Source organism: Saimiri boliviensis, chromosome 14 (genome assembly GCF_048565385.1).
Source record: "Saimiri boliviensis isolate mSaiBol1 chromosome 14, mSaiBol1.pri, whole genome shotgun sequence".
Taxonomy (NCBI): domain Eukaryota; kingdom Metazoa; phylum Chordata; class Mammalia; order Primates; family Cebidae; genus Saimiri; species Saimiri boliviensis.
The window spans coordinates 10,080,392-10,102,942 of NC_133462.1; the positions used below are offsets into that span (position 1 = coordinate 10,080,392).

Below are 22,551 nucleotides of genomic sequence, written 5' to 3' on the forward strand. Positions count from 1 at the left end.
TACTAAAAATACAAAACTTAGCCGGGTGTGGTGGCGTGTGCCTGTGATCCCAGCCACAAGGAGGCTGAGGCAGGAGAATCACTTGAATCTGGGAGGCAGAGGTTGCAGTGAGCTGAGATCACACCATTGCACTCCAGCCTGAGCAACACAGCGAGACTCTGTCTCAAAAAGAAAAAAAAAAGAAAAGCATGTAAACGAAACTCTTTCTGGCTATCATTTTGCCCTGTGTCTTCAGACAAAGACTTCAGTGAGAAAGCGGAAACACAGGCAAGGCTGCTTCTGAGGTCCTTCCTGAGTCTGTTGCTCTGATTCCCTTTCCAGAGATGAGACTGTTCTGAAACTTCCTGCCCATGGTGTTTACAATCATGGCACCTCTCCCCACTGTTCCGTGCCTGTGAGCATTGCCTGAGCACCACCTCTCTGTAATTAGGAATCTGCCTTTTCCTCTAACATTCTGTGGTGAGAGATGTATGTCCCACTCATTCATTCATTCAACTATACTGTCATAGTCCACATATTCTACAACTCACCCTGCATTTTAAATTAATCATTCATGCCCAAATTCAACTTGTTTCCCATTTTTCACAGTTGCAATGTTGAAATACACATTTTTTTTTCTGGTTTCCTTGTGCACGTATGAAAATGTGTCTAAAGGACGTATATCTCTGCAAGTTTCAACTCCGGTCATTATTTTGAAACTCTCCTCCAATACCACTGTGCAAATGGACAGAGACACCACATTCCAACAGCCTATAGGAAGTGACAAGCCACATACATTACTGTGATTTTGATTTGTATTTCCCGGATTGCAGGTATGATTAATAATCAACTATGTGGTTTAATGGTCCTTTGATTTTCCTGTTCTGTCAAACATGATATCCTCTGCCTTTTCGAAAAAAGATGTAAGTATGGCCGGGCATGGTGGCTCATGCCTGTAATTCCTCAGGAGGCCGAGACAGGCGGATCACTTCAGGTCAGGGGTTCAAGACCAGTAGTGAAACCTCATCTTTACTAAAAATGCAAAAACCAGCTGGGCATGGTGGCGCACGCTTGTAACCTCAGCTACTCAGAAGGCTGAGGCGAGAGGGTCACTTGAACCTGGGAGGCAGAAGTTGCAATGAGCTGAGATTGCACCACTGTACTCCAGCCTTGGCAACAGAGTGAGACTCCATCTCAAAATAAAACAGAATAAATAGTAAGAGTTTAAAACGATGTAAGTATTTTAAGCTAAAAAAAAATTTTTTTTTTTGAGACAGAGTCTCATTCCATCGCCAGGCACCAAGCTGGCATGTAGTGGAGTGATCTCGGCTCACTGCAACCTCCACCTCCCGGATTGAAGCAGTTCTCCTGCCTCAGCTTCCCAAGTAGCTGGGACTACAGGCATGTGCCACCACGCCCAGCTAATTTTTTTTTTTATTTTTAGTACAGACAGGGTTTCACCATGTTAGCCAGGATGGTCTCAATCTCTTGACCTCGTGATCCGCCCGCCTTGGCCTCCCAAAGTGCTGGGATTACAGGCATGAGCCACCACTTCTGGCCTAAACCTAAAATATTATCTCTAAGAAGTGATTTGTCTGTGATCCACAAATTTTGATATGTTGTGTTTTCATTTTTCTTCCACTTAAAACTCTCCTTATTTCTAATTACTTCTTTGACCCACGAGTTATTCACATATGTGTTGTTTAATTTTAAAGTATCTGGAGTCGGGCACAGTGGTTCACACCTGTAATCTCAGCACTTTGAGTGGCTGAGGCAGCAGATCACTTGAGGCCAGGAGTTTGAGACCAGCCTAGCCAACACGGTGAAACTCCGCCTCTACTAAAAATACAAAAATTAGCTGGGCATGATGGCACACACCTATAGTCAGAGGAATCACTTTAACCCAGGAAGCAGAGGTTGCAGTGAGCGAAGATTGCACCATTGCACTCCAGCCTAGCAACATAGCGAGACTTCGTCTAGAACTAGACCGAGGAAATAACTATGCTCGTGAGGTCGATAATGGCCAAATAGCAAACAAGACTGGGTCCTGTAGTTCAGGACCCAGTTATAGTTAAATACAAATCCACCCTCCATCTGTGTGCCAAAGCAAGTTCTTGATCTTCGTACTCAAAGAGGATGCAATCAACAGTTTCTCAATTTCCTTCCAGCTTGCTATGGTTACAGGATACATTTTACATTAAAATATCTTCAGATACCTGTTACTTACTTTTATATTAAAATATCTTCAAACTTAGAGACATCTACCAAAAAAAATAATAATAATAACCAGCAAAAGATTCTTGTATGCAAGTCACACAGAACAATCAATTGTAATTTTTTTTTTTTTTTTTTTTTTTGAGATGGAGTCTTGCTCTGTCACCCAGGCTGGAGTGCAGTGGCACGACCTTGGCTCACTGCAACCTCCACCTCCCAGGTTCAAGCCTCAGCTTCCCAAGTAGCTGGGATTACAGGCACCCGTCACCACGCCTGGCTAATTTTTTGTATTTTTAGTAGAGACTGGGTTTCACCTTGCTGCCCAGGCTGGTCTTGAACTGACCTCAGGTGATCCACCTGCCTTGGCCTCCCAAAGTGCTGGGATTACAGGCGTGAGCTTCTGCTCGAGGCCCAAGTGCAATATTTTGCAAACATTTGCCAGATCAACTCTCTCTCTCCTTCTCTCTCATATATAATATTAATTATTCCCTAGCCATTTGAGAGTGAGTTACAGATATCATTCTTTTATTTCTCAAAACATTAGCGGATATTGTCTAAGGATGAGGCTACATCCTATATAACCTCAGTAAAAGTACAGAAATCAGGGACTCCAACTATGATACCATCTTCTTTTTTTTTTTTTTTTTTTTTTTCTTTTGAGATGGAGTTTTGCTCTTGTTACCCAGGCTGGAGCGCAATGGCACGATCTCGGCTCACTGCAACCTCCGCCTCCTGGGTTCAGGCAATTCTCCTGCCTCAGCCTCCTGAGTAGCTGGGATTACAGGCATGCGCCACCATGCCCAGCTAATTTTTTGTATTTTTAGTAGAGACGGGGTTTCACCATGTTGACCAGGATGGTCTCGATCTCTTGACCACCTGCCTCCACCTGCCTTGGCCTCCCAAAGTGCTGGGATTACAGGCTTGAGCCACCGCGCCCGGCTGATACCATCTTCTTATCTAAATATCTATGTTGCATATTCAAATTTGGCCAAATTTCCCAATAATAAAGTTACAACTTGTTTGTGTATATGTGGTCTAAGGTTCACATTGTATTTAGTTTGCATGTCCCTTTAATCTGGGACATGTGTGTACTCAGCTTTTGTTTTTTCACAAGAATTTCACGGTTTAAAGAGTACAGGCCCATTATTTTGTAAACTGTCCTTCAGTTGGGGTTCATATGATGATAGCTCACGAATATATTCAGGCCTAGAGTTTATGTTTAAAATACAGCCACATAGAAAGGGAAGAGGGAGAAAAGTTAAGTAGCCTCTGATGGCCAAGGTCAACATCATTTGTACCAGGCCCTGTGGATAGTAAGTCCCGCTGATGGCGTGTGATGATCATGGTATTTTACTTCTGTGACCTTCCTCTCCAAGACCCATGAATCCATTTGTTGGATGAAAAAACATGCAATAAATCCCAGTGCAAGAGCATTGTCCAAAATATCTGACTAGTGACCTTCAAAACCATCAAGATCAATAGAAACAAGGGAAGTCGGCCAGGCACAATGTAATCCCAGCACTCTGGGAGGCCAAGGTAGGCAGATCACTCGAGGTCAGGAGTTCAAGACCAGCCTGGCCAACATGGTGAAATCCCATCTTGCAATTTTTGTAAAAATACAAAACTTAGGTGGGCTTGGTGGCGGAGGCCTGTAATCCCAGCTACTCAGGAAGCTGAGGCAGGAGAATCACTTGAACTCGGGAGGCAGAGGTTGCAGTGAGCCGAGACTGTGCCACTGCACTCCAGCCTGGGCGACAGAGGGAGACTCCATTTCAAAAAAAAAAAAAAAATAGTGAGGAAAGTCTAAGAAAGTGTCACAGCCAAGAGGAGCCCAAGGAGACATGATGAGTGTATGTCAGGTAGTCTCCAGGATGGGATTTTTGAGCACAAAAAAAAAAAAAGAGTGACATGAGATAAAAACGAAGAAAATTCAAATTAAGTACGGAGTATAGGAATTCTCTGTACTCTCTCTGCAATTTTTCTGTAAGTCTCAAACTGCTCTAAAAAAAGAAGCATATTAAAAATATTTGTCCTTCTCTTGGCTGTTGAATGTGCAGTTCGCTCCCATGAACTCAGACTCCGATAACCCCTAAAATGGTATCACGATTCGTTCAGGATGGCTCAATGTCTTCAATCTTTTTAGTATGGGTCACATGACTGCTCTCCTTATCAGCAGACATTTCGCAACAGACAGGTGGTACGCCAGGGCAAGGTTAAAGGTCGTTTTATCCTTGCTGTAAAAGCTGATCTCCGTGTAGCCTCCACAGCCTTCACTGGTGGCCACAGCTGAAACCCAACACCAGGCAGGAATTGCTCGGCATCATGTCAGATGATTTCCTATGGTTTGAAGGCATACCTTTCCCTAATACGGGTGTACAACCTGAAATCCTAAGAAAAGTTCATGATGAGTTCGTGATAAAGGATGAAGATGTAATAACAGTGACTTACCCCAAATCAGGTAAGGAGGCAGAATCGTGGACAGGAGAGGGCTGTGGTTGGGTTCCTCATCCATTCAGTAGATGGTTGGAGTGCTTTCTCTATGCCGGACAACGAACATTGCTTTGTAGTGAAGGGAGGGACACCTAATACCATTGACAATCGAAGAAAAGGATTTAGTCAGGAAATTACACAGTAAGATGAGTGCGCAGAGGGCTAATCTGAGGTATTAGGAGAATCTACGGGAGTGAATCCTAAGGCAGATTCAGGTGTTTATTTAGTGCCGGTGGGAAGGAGGATGGCTGAGCATGACCAGCCCTAAGAGAAGAAATGCCATTGAGATTGAAATAGAAAGAATGAGTGTGAAATTGCTTGGTGGGAAGGGGATATTTTCATATAGGAGAATCGTCATGGACAATGGCCAGGAATTGGAGAAGAACCTGAGAAGCTCAAGGGGCTGAAAGATGAGGATCGTGTGTCTATGGGAGTGGGGCAGTGGGGCCGGGGGCGGTAAGAGCACTACAGACGGGATGAGGATTGAGGCTGAAGACACTGGAAGTGACATGATCCTGAGAGACCAAGAGCAATGGGAACTTATTAAAAGGATTTCAACAAATAGCCAAAAGGTGGAAGCAACCCAGATATCCACCGACAGGTGAGTGGTTAGACAAGATGTGCTGTGTAGATACAGTGGAATGTGATTCCTCCTTGAGAAGGAAGGAAATTCTGGCGCATGCTGCAACACGGATAAACATCAGGGACATTACGCTAAATGAAATAAGCCAGTCACAAAAATACAAATGCTGTGTGATTCCACTTAAGGCACCTAGGGACGTCAGAGTTCATAGAAACAGGAAGTATGGCGGTGAGTGCCAGGGGTTGAAGAGAAAGGCAAATGGAGAGTTGATCCTGGTTCTGCATAGAGTTTCAGTTTTGTAAAAGTCCTCTGCGGATTGGTTGAGCAACAATGGGAGTACACTTAACACTACAAAACTGTAGCCTTAGAAGTGGCTGAGAGGTGGGGCATGGTGTCTCACACCGGTAATCCCAGCACTTCGGGAGGCCAAGGCAGGCAGATCACCTGAGGTCAGGAGTTCGAGACCAGTCTGGCCACCATGATAAAACCCTGTCTCTAACAAAAATACAAAAATTAGCCAGGAGCGGTGGCTCGTGCCTGTAGTCCCAGCTACTTGGGAGGCTGAGGCAGGAGAATCGCTTGAACCCAGGAGGTGGAGGTTGCAGTGAGCCGAGATCATGCCATTGCACTCCAGCCTAGCCACATAGCAACACTCTGTCTCAAAAAAAAAAAAAAAAAAAAAAAGACGGGGTGCTGTTGAGAGCTGGCCGCAGTGGCTCACGCCTCCAGTCCCAGGGCTTTGAGAGGCCAAGGCAGGAAGGTGACTTGAAGTCAAGAGTTCAAGACCAGCCTGGGAAACATAGGAAGGCCTGGCCTCTATAATAAATTTTTTTTAAAAAAACTTAGTCCAGTGCAATGGCGCATGCCTGAGGTCTCAACTACTTGGGAGGCTGAAGCAGGAGGCCAAGGTATTAGGATCACTTGAGCCCTAGAGTTCAAGGCTGCAGTGGGCTATAATTGCACCACTACACTCTAGCCTGGGCTACAGAGGGACACCCCATCTCAAAAAATACATATATATCAAAAAAAATAGGCCGGGCACAGTGGCTCACGCCTATAATCCCAGCATTTTGGGAGGCCGAGGTGGGTAGATCACGAGGTCAAGAGATCGAGACCATCCTGGTCAACATGATGAAACCCTGTCTCTACTAAAAATACAAAAATTAGCTGGGTGTGGTGGCACATGCCTGTAATCCCAGCTACTCGGGAGGCTGAGGCAGGAGAATTGCCTGAACCCGGGAGGCGGAGGTTGCGGTGAGCCAAGATCGCACCACTGCACTCCAGCCTGGGTAACAAGAGCGAAACTCTGTCTCAAAAAATAATAATAATAATTTAAGACTGAGATGGTACATTTTATATTATATATATCTTACTGTCATTTTTTTTCCTTCTTTTTCCAGGAACAAACTGGTTGGTTGAGATTCTCTGCCTGATTCACTCCAAGGGGGATCCCAAGTGGATCCAATCTGTGCCCATCTGGGAGCGCTCGCCCTGGGTAGAGACTGAGAACGGTTATAAAATTCTAAGTGAGAAGGAGGGCCCACGTCTCATCAGCTCCCACCTCCCCATCCAGTTATTCCCCAAGTCTGCCTTCAGTTCCAAGGCCAAGGTCAGTGCGTCATGGTTCATACCTGTTTGATCAATGCCTTTCAAATGCTCATGTGCCTGTAGGTGACCTGGAGATCCTGCTGAAATGCCTTCTCCTTCAGCAGGTCTGTGTTGTTGGGACCTGAGATTCCGTATTAGGTAACACCTGTGTGGCTGTTCCAAGAACTGTCCTGGAGTTCAAGGGTGTAGAGCAGTTCATAGGTTATCCCAGCCAGATTTAAACCAGGGATAGGGTGAAGCGATAATGCCAGAATCTTAGAAAACCAGGTTCTAAGCCCAGTCAAAATGGATAGCCATATCATATACTATGAAACTGCCTTTTTTTGCCCTAAAAAACAGCCAATCGGAACTCAGCAAGCACCTCCTGCCACTTAAAAGACACAGAGGTGTTCGTATAAGAAGCAGCCCATTTGGCCAGGCGTGGTGGCTCAGGCCTGTAATCCTAGCACTTTGAAAGGCCAAGACAGGTGGATCACCTGAGGTCAGCCGTTCGAGACCAGCCTTGCCAGCATAGTGAAACCCCAACAGCACAGACCTGCTGTACATCTGATATACATTCTTGCCCTAAAATAAGTAGTGTGTAGAAAGAGAATCAGAGAAGCAAATTGATGCTGGCTGGGTACGGTGGCTCATGCCTGTAATCCTAGCACTTTGGGAGGCCAAGGTAGGTGGATTGCCTGAGGTCAGGAGTTCAAGACCAGCCTGACCAACATGGAGAAACCCCAGGTCTACTAAAAATACAAAATAAGCTGAGCACAGTGGCCTATGCCTGTAATCCCAGCTACTTAGGAGGCTGAGGCAGGACACTCACTTGAATCCGGGAGGCAGAGGTTGAGGTAAGCCGAGATCATGCCATTGCATTCCAGCCTGGGTAACAAGAGCAAAATTCCATCTCAAAAAAAAAAAAAAAAAGCAGCAGCATATTCATCAACCGATGCCTGTATCCAGGCTGGCTGCTCCAGTGCCATGTCTGGGCACTGTTCCCACTGCATCTCGCTGTGTGTTGATATCAGCAGCCACACGCATCTCCCATGGGGCTGAGGAGTGATCATGAGAAGGACAGGTATATCCAGGACTTCGCATAGCTCAGACCGTTTCTAGAATCATACTTTCCTGGAAGGTGTTTATTGGTGTGTGAACTTTGAAAAGTTTTTTTTATGCAACCAGGCATGGTGGCTCACGCCTGTAACCCCAGCACTTTGGGAGGCCGAGGCAGGTGGATCACAAGATCAGGAGTTCGAGACTAGCCTGGCCAACATGGTGAAACCCTGTCTCTACTAAAATACAAAAATTAGCTGGGCGTGGTGGCGGACACCTGTAATCCCAGCTACTTGGGAGGCTGAGGCAGGAGAATCACTTGAATCTGGGATGCAGAGGTTGCAGTGAGCCAAGATCGTGCCACTGCACTCTAGCCTGGGCGACAGAGTGAGACACCATCCTGGAAACAAAAACAATAGGTTTTTTTTGGCTTAAGTTAAATGGAGAAACTTAGAATAATATTCTTCTCTCTTGGAAATCGTACAATGTATAACAGCACCAGGAATTTGTTACAGTACACCTATTTACATGAGTCTTACTGGTGTTTCATTAAACCCCTGGCTGACAAAACCGAAGCCTCAAGAGAGACGAGGCCTAGAATAATGTCACAAAGAGTTGATGCAGAATCCACAGTAAAATTCAGATGTTCAGATGCGTGTCATCTTGCATGTGTGCATATATGTGCATGTATGTGTGTGTGTGAATGTGTGTGCAAGTTTGTGCCCGTGTGTTTGCAGTAATCTTAAGGATTTTTTTTTTTTTTGAGATGGAGTTTCGCTCTTGTTGTCCAGGCTGGAGTGCAGTGGTGCAATGTTGGCTCACTGCAACCTCCACCTCCCAGGTTCAAGCAATTCTCTTGCCTCAGCCTCCTAAGTAGCTCGGATTACAGGCGTGCGCCACCATGCCCAGCTAATTTTGTAATTTTAGTAGAGCCGGGGTTTCTCCATGTTGGTCAGGCTGGTTTCGAACTCTCGACCTCAGGTGATCCACCCACCTTGGCCTCGCAAAGTGCTGGGATTACAGGCGTGAGCCACCACGCCTGGCAGTAATCTTAAGCATTAACATAATGAATATTTGTATGTATACACACTGAACAACCACCAACTAGATACAAATTTAGAACACTTTCCCTCCCTCATATCCCCTTCCCAACCAGTGCACACCCGCAGAGGCAGACAGTCCCCTGATTTACAGCTGTCGATGAGTTTGGCTTGTTGAATTTCATACAAATGCAATTTAGCTTCTTCTTTTTTTTTTTTTTTCTTTCTTTTGAGATGGAGTGCCACACTGTTGCCAGGCTGGAGTGCAGTGGTTAGATCTCAGCTGACTGCAACCTCCTCCTCCCAGGTTCAAGTGACTCTCCTGCCTCAGCGTCTCAAATAGCTGAGACTAGAGGTGTGCGTCACCATGCCTGGCTAATTTTTGTATTTTTAGTAGACACACAGGGTTTCACTCTGTTGGCCAGGCTGGTCTTGAACTCCTGATCTTCAGTGATTCAGCTTCCCAAAGTGCTGGGATTACAGGCGTGAGCCACCATGCCCTGCCAAAGTCTGGCTGCTTTCACCCAAAGTAATGTCTGTGAGATGTATCCATGATCTTGGGCGTTGTATATGGATCTATATTGCTATATATGCATGAATGTAGCTTAATTTATGAATTCATTGTCCTGTTAATGATCCTTAAGCCACAGTGCACAAAAGTACACCACTCATCTCTGGAAACCTTCCATTTGCTTTCCATTGTGAGTGAACCGTAACATCCCAGAGGAAAGGGACGATGCTTCCTTCTTCCAAGGCTATATTCCCAGCGCAGTGACTATTTCATAGGCACTTTAAATTTGATTAATGAATGCGGTAAGTAATTTATTAAAAGAATCCATTGATATTATTAGGGATTGGCTGGGCGTGGTGGCTCACGCCTGTAATCCCAGCACTTTGGGAGGCCGAGGTGGGTGGATCACCTGAGGTCAGGAGTTCAAGACCAGCCTGGCCATCACAGTGAAACCCCATCTTAAAAAAAAAGAAAAGAAAAGAAAAGAAAAAGGAATTTTAAAAGATATTATTATTATCCAGGAACTGGCTTGTCCTCCATGTTTATAAAGATCAGAAATAATGAGGAACGACTGTATTGATTTTTTCCTTTTCCTGCTTTTCCATTTAAGATGATTTATCTCCTCAGAAATCCCAAAGATGTTCTTGTGTCTGGTTATTTTTTCTGGAAACAAATGACGTTTGTTAAGAAACCAAAGTCATGGGAACAATATTTTGAATGGTTCTGTCAAGGACATGGTGAGTGTTTCGCAAAATATGGAAGGTGGGGGGTGCTCAGAGTCCTCGACTGAACCTCATTTGACACCCAGACTCACATCTCTACTTCTCACCAACCCACGGGTTGAAGGCTCCACCACCCTGGAGGCCACATCTGCTAAATTCGCCTACTCTCTCACATAGCAGCAGAACTCTAGCCAGCCCCGTGATAAAGCATCCTGGCTATTTTCTGAGTCTCTGGAGCCTCCAGTACCAGCACAGGCAAACGACAGTATCCTCTACTCTCCCAGTGTGCAGATTTCTGGAAGGTAGCTTTTCACTGGCTTGGGGGACAACACAATCCTGACCTTCCGCCACATTCTTTCTGATGCCTCTTTCCAAAACTCCCTGAATGCTCTTTTTCTATCTGTCTCAAACCTGTTTGCATGACTCTAGGATCTCTATACATTTAGTTATGCAGAATTTCTGGGCTTTTTCAGCTCTTTCCATTTTCCGATTGATCTCAAACTTCTATGAGTCTGTGTCTCAGCTGTCCCAGCAATACAGCAGCCACAGGTACCTCCCTTAGAGAGAACCATCGATGCCTCTAATTCAGTACACTCAAATTTGAACACCTTTCTGGCTGGGTGTGATGGCTCACGCCTGTAACCCCAGCACTTTGGGAGGCCGAGGCCAGCGGATCACCTGAGATCAGGAGTTCGAGACTAGGCTGGCCAACATGATGAAACCCTGTCTCCACTAAAAATACAAAAACCGCCGGGCGCGGTGGCTCAAGCCTGTAATCCCAGCACTTTGGGAGGCCGAGGCGGGTGGATCACGAGGTTGAGAGATCGAGACCATCCTGGTCAACATGGTGAAACCCCGTCTCTACTAAAAATACAAAAAATTAGCTGGGCATGGTGGCACATGCCTGTAATCCCAGCTACTCAGGAGGCTGAGGCAGGAGAATTGCTTGAACCCAGGAGGCGGAGGTTGCGGTGAGCCGAGATCACGCCATTGCACTCCAGCCTGGGTAACAAGAGCGAAACTCCGTCTCAAAAAAAAAAAAAAAAATACAAAAACCGAGCTGGATGTGGTGGCGGATGGCTGTAATCCCAGCTACTAGGGAGGCTGAGGCAAGAGAATCGCTTGAACCCAGGAGGCAGAGGTGGCAGTGAGCCAAGATCTAGTCACTGCACTCCACCCTGGGCAACAAAATTGAAACTCTGTCTCAAAAAAAAAAAAAAAAAAAAAATTGACTACCTTTCTCTCATAGCCCAAACTGCTTCTAGGGCATGTTTATCTGGCTCCACCCCTCACCTGAAGGCTAGCATGAGTCTAATATTTCTTAAGCATCCTCTTTTTCCATCCCACTCCCCTATCCCCTTCACCACTTTCCTTTCTCTAATGATTAATCAAGTCCTGCCATCTTCATTAATTTCCTCATTCCCATCTCTGCTAACACGGTGCCGTTTTCCGGGAAGCCTACTGTTGTAATGTGCTGTAAAACAGCAATGCGTCAGCCGGGCGCGGTGGCTCACGCCTGTAATCCCAGCACTCTGGGAGGCCAAGGCGGGTGGATCACGAGGTCAAGAGATCGAGATCATCCTGGTCAACAAGGTGAAACCCCGTCTCTACTAAAAATACAAAAAACTAGCTGGGCATGGTGGCGCGTGCCTGTAATCCCAGCTACTCAGGAGGCTGAGGCAGGAGAATTGCCTGAACCCAGGAGGCGGAGTTTGCGGTGAGCCGAGATCGCACCATCGCACTCCAGCCTGGGTAACAAGAGTGAAACTTCGTCTCAAAAAAAAAAAAAAAAAAGGCCGGGTGCGGTGGCTCAAGCCTGTAATCCCAGCACTTTGGGAGGCCGAGGCAGGTGGATCACGAGGTCGAGAGATCCAGACCATCCTGGTCAACATGGTGAAACCCCGTCTCTACTAAAAATACAAAAAATTAGCTGGGCATGGTGGTGCGTGCCTGTAATCCCAGCTACTCAGGAGGCTGAGGCAGGAGAATTGCCTGAACCCAGGAGGCGGAGGCAGGAGAATTGCCTGAACCCAGGAGGCGGAGGTTGCGGTGAGCCGAGATCGCGCCATTGCACTCCAGCCTGGGTAACGAGAGCAAAACTCCGTCTCAAAAAAAAGAAAGAAAGAAAGAAAAGAAAAGAAAAGAAAAAAAATAGCAATGTGTCCCATCTCCATTGCCTAACCTAGTCTTTCTCTAGTACTCATCACCAACAGGCATGGATTTACTTATCTGTTTATCCCATGCGTCTCCTCATGAACATGTAAGCTGTTTGCATTGTTCATTGCTGGACCACAGGTCCTAGAATAATTGCTGCCACATAGTCATGATTCAGTGTACCTTTTTATTATCATTACTACTTTTGAATTTTTAATATTTTTTCTTTTTTTGGATACAGAGTTTCGCTCTCGTTGCCCAGGCTGGAGTGCAATGGCACAATCTTGGCTCACCACAACCTCAGCCTCCTGGGTTTAAGCGATTCTTCTGCCTCAGCCTCCTGAGAAGCTGGGACTACAGGCATGCGCCACCACGCCCAGCTAATTTTGCATTTTTTCAGTAGAGACTGGGTTTCTCTGTGTTGGTCAGGCTGGTCTCAAACTCCTGACCTCAGATGATCCTCCCACCTCAGTCTCCCAAAGTGCTGGGATTACAGGCGTGAGCCACCATACCTGGCCTCATTTTTAATTCTTCTTAGAGATGGGGTCTCATCCTGCCACCCAGGCTGGAGCACGGTAGTACAATCATGGCTCATCATAGCCTCGACCTTCTGGGCTCGAAAGATCCTCCCACCCCAGCCTCCTGAGTACGTGGGACTATAGACACACATTTAAATTTTTTTTTAATTTTTTAATTTTTTCATAGAGATGGGGTCTTGCTGTGTTGCCCAGGCTGATCTGAAACTCCTAGCCTCAACAATCCTCCTGCCTAGTCTTCCCAAGTAGCGGGGATTACAGCTGTGAGCCACTGCACCCAACCTATTCAGTATGCCTTTTTTAGATTCTAAATGTCCATTTTCCACCACTTCCACTGACACTTGGTTAACCAGACCCACTGTTCAATCTCACCTAGATTAACACAATACATTCATCACCAGCATCCTCACTTTACGTGCTCTTTGGCCCTTCTAGGCTACATTGCAATGATCTGCCACAGACTGAAAAGCTCGTTCTCTGTCTACAACCATCCCTCAATGATTCACTCTCGGCATAAAGTCCAGTCTTCAAAGCCTGGTCATAGTTCCTATTGAGCTGATCCCAGCTGAACTCTTCAGCCCTATCTCCTCCCTCGCTCCAGGTTAGACTTTCAGAAAAAAAGGTCAACAGTGAGACCGTATGATGGAAGCCCAGAGATGAGGAGAAAAATCCTTTACCAATGCTAGATTTGACTTTGCTCTCTGGTTTATAAAGAGGTCTGGACTGGGTGCTTCAGCTCTCACCAGGAATCTTGGAAAATCTAATCAATAGCAGTGGATCAAGAACTCACATCCTGTAAACCTCCTCGCTGTCCTAACATCTTGCCCATCTGTGCTTTAAACACAAGCCAGGCACGATGGCTCACGCCTGTAATCCCAGCACTTTGGGAGGCTGAGGCGGGAGGATCACGGGAGGTCAGGGGTTCCAGACAAGACTTGCCAACATGGTGAAACCCCGTCTCTACTAAAAACACAAAAATTAGCTGGGCGTGGTGGTGCACACCTGTAATCCTAGCTACTCAGGAGGCTGAGGCACGAGAATCACTTGAACCCAGGAGGCAGAGGCTATAATAAACCAAGATCACACCACTGCACTCCAGCCTGGGCGACAGAGCAAGACTCTAACTCAAAAGTAATAATAATAACAATGTATTCCGTATTTGACAATTGCTAAGAGAGACCATCTTCAATGTTCTCATCACCCACCGAAAACAGTAAGTATGTGAGGAAATGAATATGTTAATTAGCTTGATTCCGTCTGATACAGTTTCGCCGTGTGCCCGCCCAAATCTCATCTTGAATTGTAATCCTCGTAATCCTCACGTGTGTAGGAGGGACCCAGTGGGAAGTGATTGCATCATGGTGGCAATTCTCTTGACATTGAGTTCTCACGAGATCTGATGGTTTCATCAGGGTCTGGCATTTCCCCTGGGACCACTCACTTCACCCTGTTTTGCCAATTACCCAGTCTTGGGGAGTTCATAGCAGTGTGAAAACTGACTAATATACTGTCATTTCACAATGTATGCATATACCAAAACATCATGTTATGTACTTTAAAGGGTATTGGTACCCTTTGACCAAGTTTCATTCTATTTTTATTTGTGGATTATACTTGAACAAGCCGGTGGGAAAGTGAACGTAATAGATTGGATCCCTGCTCTTATAAAGTTTATAACCCATCACTCTTTCTGCCACCCCATGCAGTGATATATGGGTCATGGTTTGACCAAATTCAAGGCTGGATGTCCATGAGAGAGAAGAAAAACTTCCTGTTACTGAGTTATGAGGAGCTGAAAAAGGTAATCCTTTTCAGTGGAGCCTGGTGAAGAATCACAAAGAGTGGGGTTAACTCCCTGGGCTTCACTGCCCTGTTTCTGGTTGACCCTTGTCCAAGCTTCATGCTCCTTATTTCATCTTAAAACATCTAAGCCAGGTGCGGTGGCTCATGCCTGCAACCCCAGCACTTTGAGAGACTGAGGCGGGTGGATCACAAGGTCAGGAGTTTGAGACCAGCCTGGCGAAGACGGCAAAACCCCGTCTCTACTAAAAATACAAAAATTAGCCTGATGTATTTTGTAAAAATACAAAAATTAGCCTCCTGGCAGGCACCTATCATCTCAGGTACTCGGGAGGCTGAGGGAGAATCACTTGAGCCCAGGAGGCAGGGGTTGCAGTGAGCTGAGATTGTGCCATTGCACTCCAGCCTGGGCAACAGAGTAAGACTCTGTCTCAAAAAAAAAAAAAAAAGAAGAAGAAGAAGAAGGTGGCCAGGTAGGGTAGCTCACACCTGTAATTCCAGAACTTCGGGAGGCCGAGGTTGGTGGATCACTTGAGGTCAGGCGTTGGAGACCAGCCTGGCCAACATGGTGAAACCCGTCTCTACCAAAAATATAAAAAATTAGCCAGGACCAGGCACAGTGGCTCACGCCTGTAATCCCAGCACTTTGGGAAGCCAAGGTGGGCGGATCACGAGGTCAAGAGATCAAGGCCATCCTGGCCAACATGGTGAAACCCCGTCTCTACTAAAAATACAAAAATTAGCCGGGCGTGGCGGCGTGCGCCTGTGGTCCCAGCTACTCGGGAGGCTGAGGTGGAGGAATTGCTTGAACCCAGGGGACGGAGGTTGCAGTGAGCTGAGATTGCGCCACTGCACTCCAGCCTGGTGACAGAGCAAGACTCCATCTCAAAAAAAAAAAAAAAAAAAAAAAAAAAAAAAAAAAAAAGCCAGGTGTGGTGGGAGACATCTCCTCAGCTACTGAGGAGGCTGAGACAGGAGAATCGCTTGAACCCGGAGGCAGAGGTTGCAGTGAGCCGAGATGATGCCACTGTACTCCAGCCTGGGCAACAGAGTGAGATCTTGTCTCTAAATAAATACACAGATAAAATAAATAAAAATATATGCTCTTAATCTCCCAGGATCAAGACCCTAGTCCTAATTATTGAGATGAAATATAAGAAGATATTGCAAAACTCCGTGTGTTATTCAAAAGCTAGTTATGGGAAACAGTGCTATTAGCACGGCAGGCTTTGAAATCAAGCCCTTACGTCTCCGTCAGGTTCTCCCTGAACCTCTCGTTGCTAATCCTGTGACTGTCTAGAAGCTGCTTTAAATATCTCTGATGAAACCCAAGGCTCTGTGTTTTATGGTTTGGTTTGGTTTGTTTGTTTGAGACAGAGTCTCGCTCTGTCGCCCAGGCTTGAGTGCAATGTCATGATCTCGGCTCACAGCAACCTCCACCTCCCAGGTTCAAGCGATCCTCCTGCCTCAGCCCCCTAATAGCTGGGACTACAGGCGTGTGCCACCACGCCTGGCTAAGTTTTGTATTTTTAGTAGAGACGGGGTGTCACCATGTTGACCAGGCTGGTCTCGAACTCCGGACCTCAGGTGATCCATCCACCTTGGCCTCCCAAAGTGCTGGGATTACAGGCGTGAGCCACCACGCCTGGGCTGTTTTACTGTTAAGTTGTCCTAAACTCTACCACACAGGAAAATCCACGATGTTCCTTGCATCTTTTGTGATTTTTTTTTTTTTTTTTTTTTTTTTTTGTTGTTGTTGTTGTTGTTGGTTTGGTTTGGTTTGGTTTTTCCTTTGTGTTGTATTTGAGGCAGGGTCTCACTCCGATGCCCAGGCTGGATTACAGTGATGTAATCACAGCTCACTGCAGCCTCAACTTCCTGGGTTCAGGTGATCCTCCCACTATATTGCCCAGGCTGGTTGCAAACTCCCGGACTCAAGTGACACGGCCGCCTCAGCCTTCCAAAGTGCTGGAATTACAGGCGTGAGCCACCGCGCCCAGCCGACCCTGCACCTTATACATACTTCATGTCCTCTCTCCTTCACCTCATTCTTTCCTCACAGTTGCAGTCAACTCAATCCCTTCTCACCTCTGCATGTCACTCCTCTTTTCCTCCTCCTCCTTCTGCAGTTTTCTCCTTCTCATGTTATTTTTTTTCTCTTGTCTTTTTTTTTTTTTTTTGATAAGGTCTTGCTCTGTCACTCAGGCTGGAGTGCAGTGGTGCGATCTTGGCTCACCACAACCTCCACCTCCTGGCCTAAGCGATTCTCCTGCCCCAGCCTCCTGAGTAGCTGGGATTACAGGTGTCCACCATCATGCCCTGCTTATTTTTTTTTTTTTTTTTTTTTTTGAGACGGAGTTTCGCTCTTGTTACCCAGGCTGGAGTGCAATGGCGCGATCTCGGCTCACCGCAACCTCCGCCTCCTGGGTTCAGGCAATTCTCCTGCCTCAGCCTCCTGAGTAGCTGGGATTACAGGCACGCGCCACCACGCCCAGCTAATTTTTTGTATTTTTAGTAGAGACGGGGTTTCACCATGTTGACCAGGATGGTCTCGATCTCTCGACCTCGTGATCCACCCGCCTCGGCCTCCCAAAGTGCTGGGATTACAGGCTTGAGCCACCGCGCCCGGCCTAATTTTTGTATTTTTAGTAGAGACAGGGGTCTTGCCATGTTGGCCAGGCTGGTCTCCAACTCCTGATCTCAAGTGATCTGCCAGCCTCAGCCTCCCAGAGTGCTGGGATTACAGGCGTGAACCACCGTGCCCAGCCTCGTCTTTGTCTTTCGTAGCCTCTGTCTTGTTTTTTTCTTTTTTAGGACACAAGAAGAGCCGTGGAGAAAATCTGTCAATTCCTGGGAAAGACACTAGAACCCGAAGAACTGAACTTAATCCTCAAGAACAGCTCCTTTGAGGCCATGAGAGAAAACAACATGTCAAATTACTCCCTCCTGAGGACTCACTCTGTGGTGGGCGATCCACAACTTTTGAGAAAAGGTAAAAGAAAATGCCTTGGTTTCCAGACATACCAGAATACACGGCACACATGCCTGTGCTCACGACTAGGTGCTCACAGTTGAGATGAAAGAGGGTTTGAATTTTGCTAGCACAGAGAAGGCTAAAGACAAAAAATAAAGAAAAAAAAAAGAGTTCCTGAATTTTTCAGCTTTGGTTTTTTGTTTTTGTTTTTTTGTTCGTTTGTTTTGTGAGACAGAGTCTCACTCTGCCACCCAGGCTGGAGCGCAGTACCACGATCTTGATCTCAGCTCACTGCAACCTCTGCCTCCTGAGTTCAAGCGATTCTCCTGCCTCAGGCTCCCGAGCAGCTGGGATTAGAGGCGCCCACCACCACGCCAGGCTAATTTTTGTATTTTTAGTAGAGACAGGATTTCACCATGTTGGCCAGGATGGTCTCAGACTCCCAACCTCGTGATCCACCCGCCTGGGCCTCCCAAAGTGCTGGGATTACAGGTGTGAGCCACCGCGCCCGTATCAGTATCCGCCCGTAAAGCCACAGTATCAGCTTTAATTGCTCATCACCCGGAACACTTCTGCCGTGGCCTCATCGGGGAGCCTCTGCTCGTGGTCCTGAGGTGGGCTGCAGGCACGCGGGGAGAGTTGATTTCACGTGGGAGGGTTATCTGACTTACCTGAGGCCGTTCAGATTCCGTCTCCTCAGAGTGTGGCTTGGGCATTATGCGTTCCACAGACAGTCACCAGGCTCACTTGCTGCTCTTGCCAGATCTGCGAGCTGTGATTCTCCTGAGAAATAAGGACAAGGACGGGGTTGGAGGTGGCCACAGTGGGGCTGCCCCACTGGTGAGTTAGTGTAGAGACCTGTCCCGGACAGAGACATTTATAGAGGAGGCCGGGCGGGATGGCTCACCCCTGTAATCCCAGCAGTTTGGGAGGCCAAGACCGGCAGAAAGTGAGATCAAGAGATTGAGGTCCAACATGGTGAAACCCCATCTCTACGAAAAATACAAATATTAGCCAGGCATGGTGGTGCGCACCTGTTAGTCCCAGCTACTCAGGAAGCTGAGGCAGGAGAATCACTTGAACCCAGGAGGCGAAGGTTGCAGCGAGCTGAGATCACGCCACTGCACTCCAGCCTGGGTGACGGAGTGAGACTCCAGCTAAAAAAAAAAAAAAAAAAAGACTTCAAGTGGAGCAGGGCCCCTGCTGCCCTGGGGGGCCAGGAGAGCAGAGCTTTGAGACTCAAGAGATTGCCCTGGAGCCTTAAAACCAGATGGAATCTGCCCTGCTAGGTTTTGGATTGCATGGGACCCATGACCTCCTTCTTTCTGATTTCTCTTTCGGAATGAGAATATCTATCCTATGCCTGTCGCACCGTAGAATTTTGAAAGCAAAGAACAGGTCTAGTTTCACAAGTCGGCAGCTAGAGGAGAATTCTGCCTCGGGGGAGTCACACCTCCAGTGTCCCCGTGCCTATGAGCAGTGTGTCTGTGAGATTTTGGATGCAGAGTGGGTGCTGGAATGGGCGAAGACTTTGGAGCTGCTGGGATGAGGTGCGTGGGTTTTGCATGTGAGAAGGACAGGGATGGAGGCAGAGGCAGAGTGATATGGGTGCAGTGATGTTCCCCCAGATTGATATGTTGAAGTCCCATCCTCCGGCACCTCAGAATGTAATCCTACTTGAACATAAGGTCTTTAAGTCAAAGTGAGGTTCATAAGGTGGACCCTTAAGAGGTTGATAGGGTGGAGTAGTGTCCTCCTGAGAAGAGCATGCTTGGGCACAGACATGTACACACGCAGAGAGAACACGAAAGGACGCGGGATGTTTACAGGGCACCAATTCCATAGTAGCCAATTCTGCAACATCATTCACAGTCATAGAAGAGTATGTGATTTGGCCGGGTGCGGTGGCTCATGCCGGTAATCCCAGCACTTTGGGAGGCTGAGGCAGGAGACCACCTGAGGTCAGGAGTTAAAAACCAGCCTGGCCAACATGGTGAAACCTTGTCTATACTAAAACTACAAAAATTAGCTGGACATGGTGGCACGTGCCTATAATCGCAGCTACCAGGAGGCTGAGGCAGGAGAATCGCTTGAACCCAGGAGGCGGAGGTTGCGGTGAGCTGAGGTCGTGCCACTGCACTCCAGCCTGGGTGACAGAGCAAGACTCCAACTGAAAAAAAACAAAAAAACAAAGACCCATCCTTCCATCTGACCAGAGTCTCTGTTTCATGTTTTCAGGCACACCTGGGGACTGGAAAAACCACCTCACAGTGGCCCAGTCGGAAGCCTTCGATAAACTGTTCCAGGAGAAGATGGCAGATCTCCCTCGAGAGCTGTTCCCATGGGAATAACGTCTGAAACACTCTGGGTCTTATACGGATGCGGACATGTGTCCCCCTATCCTGTACAAGTGCCTGACTGGGGGTCATTGCCTAAGACTTACTGTTTTATCCTGAATCCATAAATATCAAACCCCTGCATCTCCGATCTCTTCGTTGTTAAAAGTTACCAGGGTGCTGGGCTGGGTCGCTCACACCTATAATCCCAGCACTTCGGGAGGCTGAGGCGGGTGGATCACAGAGTCAGGAGTTCAAGAGCAATCTGGCCAAGGTGGTGAAACCCCGTATCTACTAAAAATACAAAAATTAGCCAGGTGCTGTGGCAGGCCCCTGTCATTCGAGCTACTCGGGAGGCTGAGGCAGGAGAATCACTTGAACCCAGGGGGTGGAGGTTGCAGTGAGCGAAGATTTCACCACTGCATTCCAGCCTTGGTGACAGAGAGAAACTCCATCTCAAAATAATTTTTTAAAAAAAGTTACCAGGGTTCCCTCCGCCCAGGAATACAGAGGTTGGAGTGAGCTGAGTCACAACACCCCGGACTCTCGTCAACATTTGCAATGTGTCCAATTTACAGAATGCTACAGAAATAGTGTACATACTACATAAAAGGATGTCCAAGCATCTTTTTATCAAAATAAGAAACAGCAGCCAGGCACCATGACTCACACCTGTAATCCCAGCACTTTGGGAGGCTGTGGTGGGCACATCATGAGGTCAGGATCATGGTTTGAGACCAGCCTGGCCAACATGGTGAAACCCCATCTCTACTAAAAATACAACTATTAGCCAGGCATGGTGGCGCGCACCTGTTAGTCCCAGCTACTCCAGAGGCTGAAGCAGGAAAATCGCTTGAACCCGGTAGGTGGAGGTTGTGGTGAGCTGAGATCAGGCCACAGCACGCCAGCCTGGCAACAGAGGGAGACTTCATTTCAAAAAAAAAATAGCTACAGTGATAGATTTTAGAGCAAAAATTACTAATGAAAATAAGAAATAAAATTACAGATGAATTAAGCTTCCATTTCTTCTCATCACATCACCACAATTTATTCTTCCTCTGCCCTTAAGGAGTGTAACTCCCAATCTAGTTTTATTCTTTTACTTTCTGCTGTTCAACCACATACAATGAATAGTACTTACGGAGGCTTTTAAAACCTACAAAAGGCCAGGTGAGGTGGCTCACACCTGTAATCCTAACACTTTGGGAGGCCAAGGAGGGTGGATCAATTGAGGTCCGGTGTTTGAGACCTGCCTGGCAAACATGGAGAAACCCTGTCTCTACTAAAAATACAAAAATTAACTAAGCGTGATGGCGGTAACCTGTAATCCCAGCTACTCTGGAGGCTGAGGCACGAGAATTACTTGAACCTGAAAGGTGGATGTCGCAGTGAGATGAGATCATGCCACTGCACTCCAGCCTGGACCAGAGATGGAGACTCTATCTCAAAAAACAAGAAAAAAAAAAAAAAAAAAAACCCAAAGTTTTGTTCCACAAAAGAACCAAAGAACCTATCAAGAGAATGAAAAGATAGGCGGGGCACAGTGCCTCACACCTGTATTCCCAGCACTTTGGGAAGCCAAGGTGGGTGGATCATGTGAGATCAGGAGTTCAAGACCAGCCTGGCCAACATAGTGAAACCCTATCTCTACTAAAAATACAGTAAATTAGCTAAGCATGATGGTGGTTGCCTGTAATCCCAGCTACTCAGGAGGCTGAAGCAGGAGAATCGCTTGAACCCGGGAGGGGGAGGCTGCAGTGAGTTAGGATCGCACCGCTGCACTCCAGGTGGTGACAGAGCGAGACTCCATCTCCAAAACACAGTGTTGTCTTTTCTAGTAGTTTGGCTTTAGCTTCAATTACACACGTGGGAAGAAATACGTTGCCTCTGTGCCTTTTCCATGCTGATCTCCCACTTGAATGTGGGTGTCTCTCCCCGATCCCACCCGGAGGTCTCCTGTATGGAACCAGCAGGTCTAGGTGGCTCCTGGGACACCCCAGGACCGAGCTCGCCCTGGCCGCTCCCTTGGTGGGAACAGTGGTGTGCTGTTGCCCCCTGGTGGCCATGGTGCATCACAACAGGACTGTGGAAGCCGAGGACTCTCCCAGTTCTGGGGGGTGCCGCTGAATGAACCCCGTCTCTGATCTGACTGTGTCTCTAGGGACACAACTGCATCTCCAAGTAACCGCAATAAAAACCCACAAAACCCTTCAGTCATTTCCTGTCACGCATTTTCTTTAGAAGAATTTCAGAGCAGTCTGGGCTTTTTTCTTGTGGTTGGTTGTTTGTTTGTTTGTTTGTTTGTTTCCCAGACGGAATCGTGCTCTGTGGCCCAAGCTGGAGTGCAGTGGAGCGACCTCACCTAACTGCAACCTCTGCCTCCCTGGCTCAAGCAATTCTCAGCCTCCCGAGTGGCTGCGATCACAGGTTCCTGCCACCACACCGGCTAATTTTTGTATATTTAGTAGAGACGGGGTTTCACCATGCTGGCCAGGCCAGTCTTGAACTCCTGGGCTCAATCCATCCTTCCGCCTCAGCTTCCCAACGTTCTGGGGTTAGAAAGTGT

The 22,551-nt window shown here is 47.2% G+C and overlaps 1 protein-coding gene across 1 annotated transcript; it reads left to right on the plus strand.

Annotated features, from left to right (window-relative positions):
• Positions 1–4,428: 4,428 nt before the first annotated feature.
• Positions 4,429–21,000, plus strand: SULT2A1 (sulfotransferase family 2A member 1). Its single transcript, XM_039466201.2, has 6 exons — positions 4,429–4,651; positions 6,667–6,875; positions 10,074–10,200; positions 14,582–14,676; positions 17,490–17,667; positions 19,888–21,000. Exons 1-6 carry the CDS (start codon positions 4,516–4,518, stop codon positions 19,998–20,000), a joined length of 858 nt encoding a protein of 285 aa, XP_039322135.1. The 5' UTR covers positions 4,429–4,515; the 3' UTR covers positions 20,001–21,000.
• The last annotated feature ends 1,551 nt before the right edge of the window (positions 21,001–22,551 follow it).

Coding starts and splice junctions, on each gene's coding strand:
- SULT2A1 (XM_039466201.2), top strand. CDS start 4,516: ATGTCAGATGATTTCCTATGGTTTGAAGGCATACCTTTCCCTAATACG. Junction 10,201..14,581: donor ATGGTTCTGTCAAGGACATG/GTGAGTGTTTCG, acceptor CACCCCATGCAG/TGATATATGGGTCATGGTTT. Junction 17,668..19,887: donor TCCACAACTTTTGAGAAAAG/GTAAAAGAAAAT, acceptor TCATGTTTTCAG/GCACACCTGGGGACTGGAAA.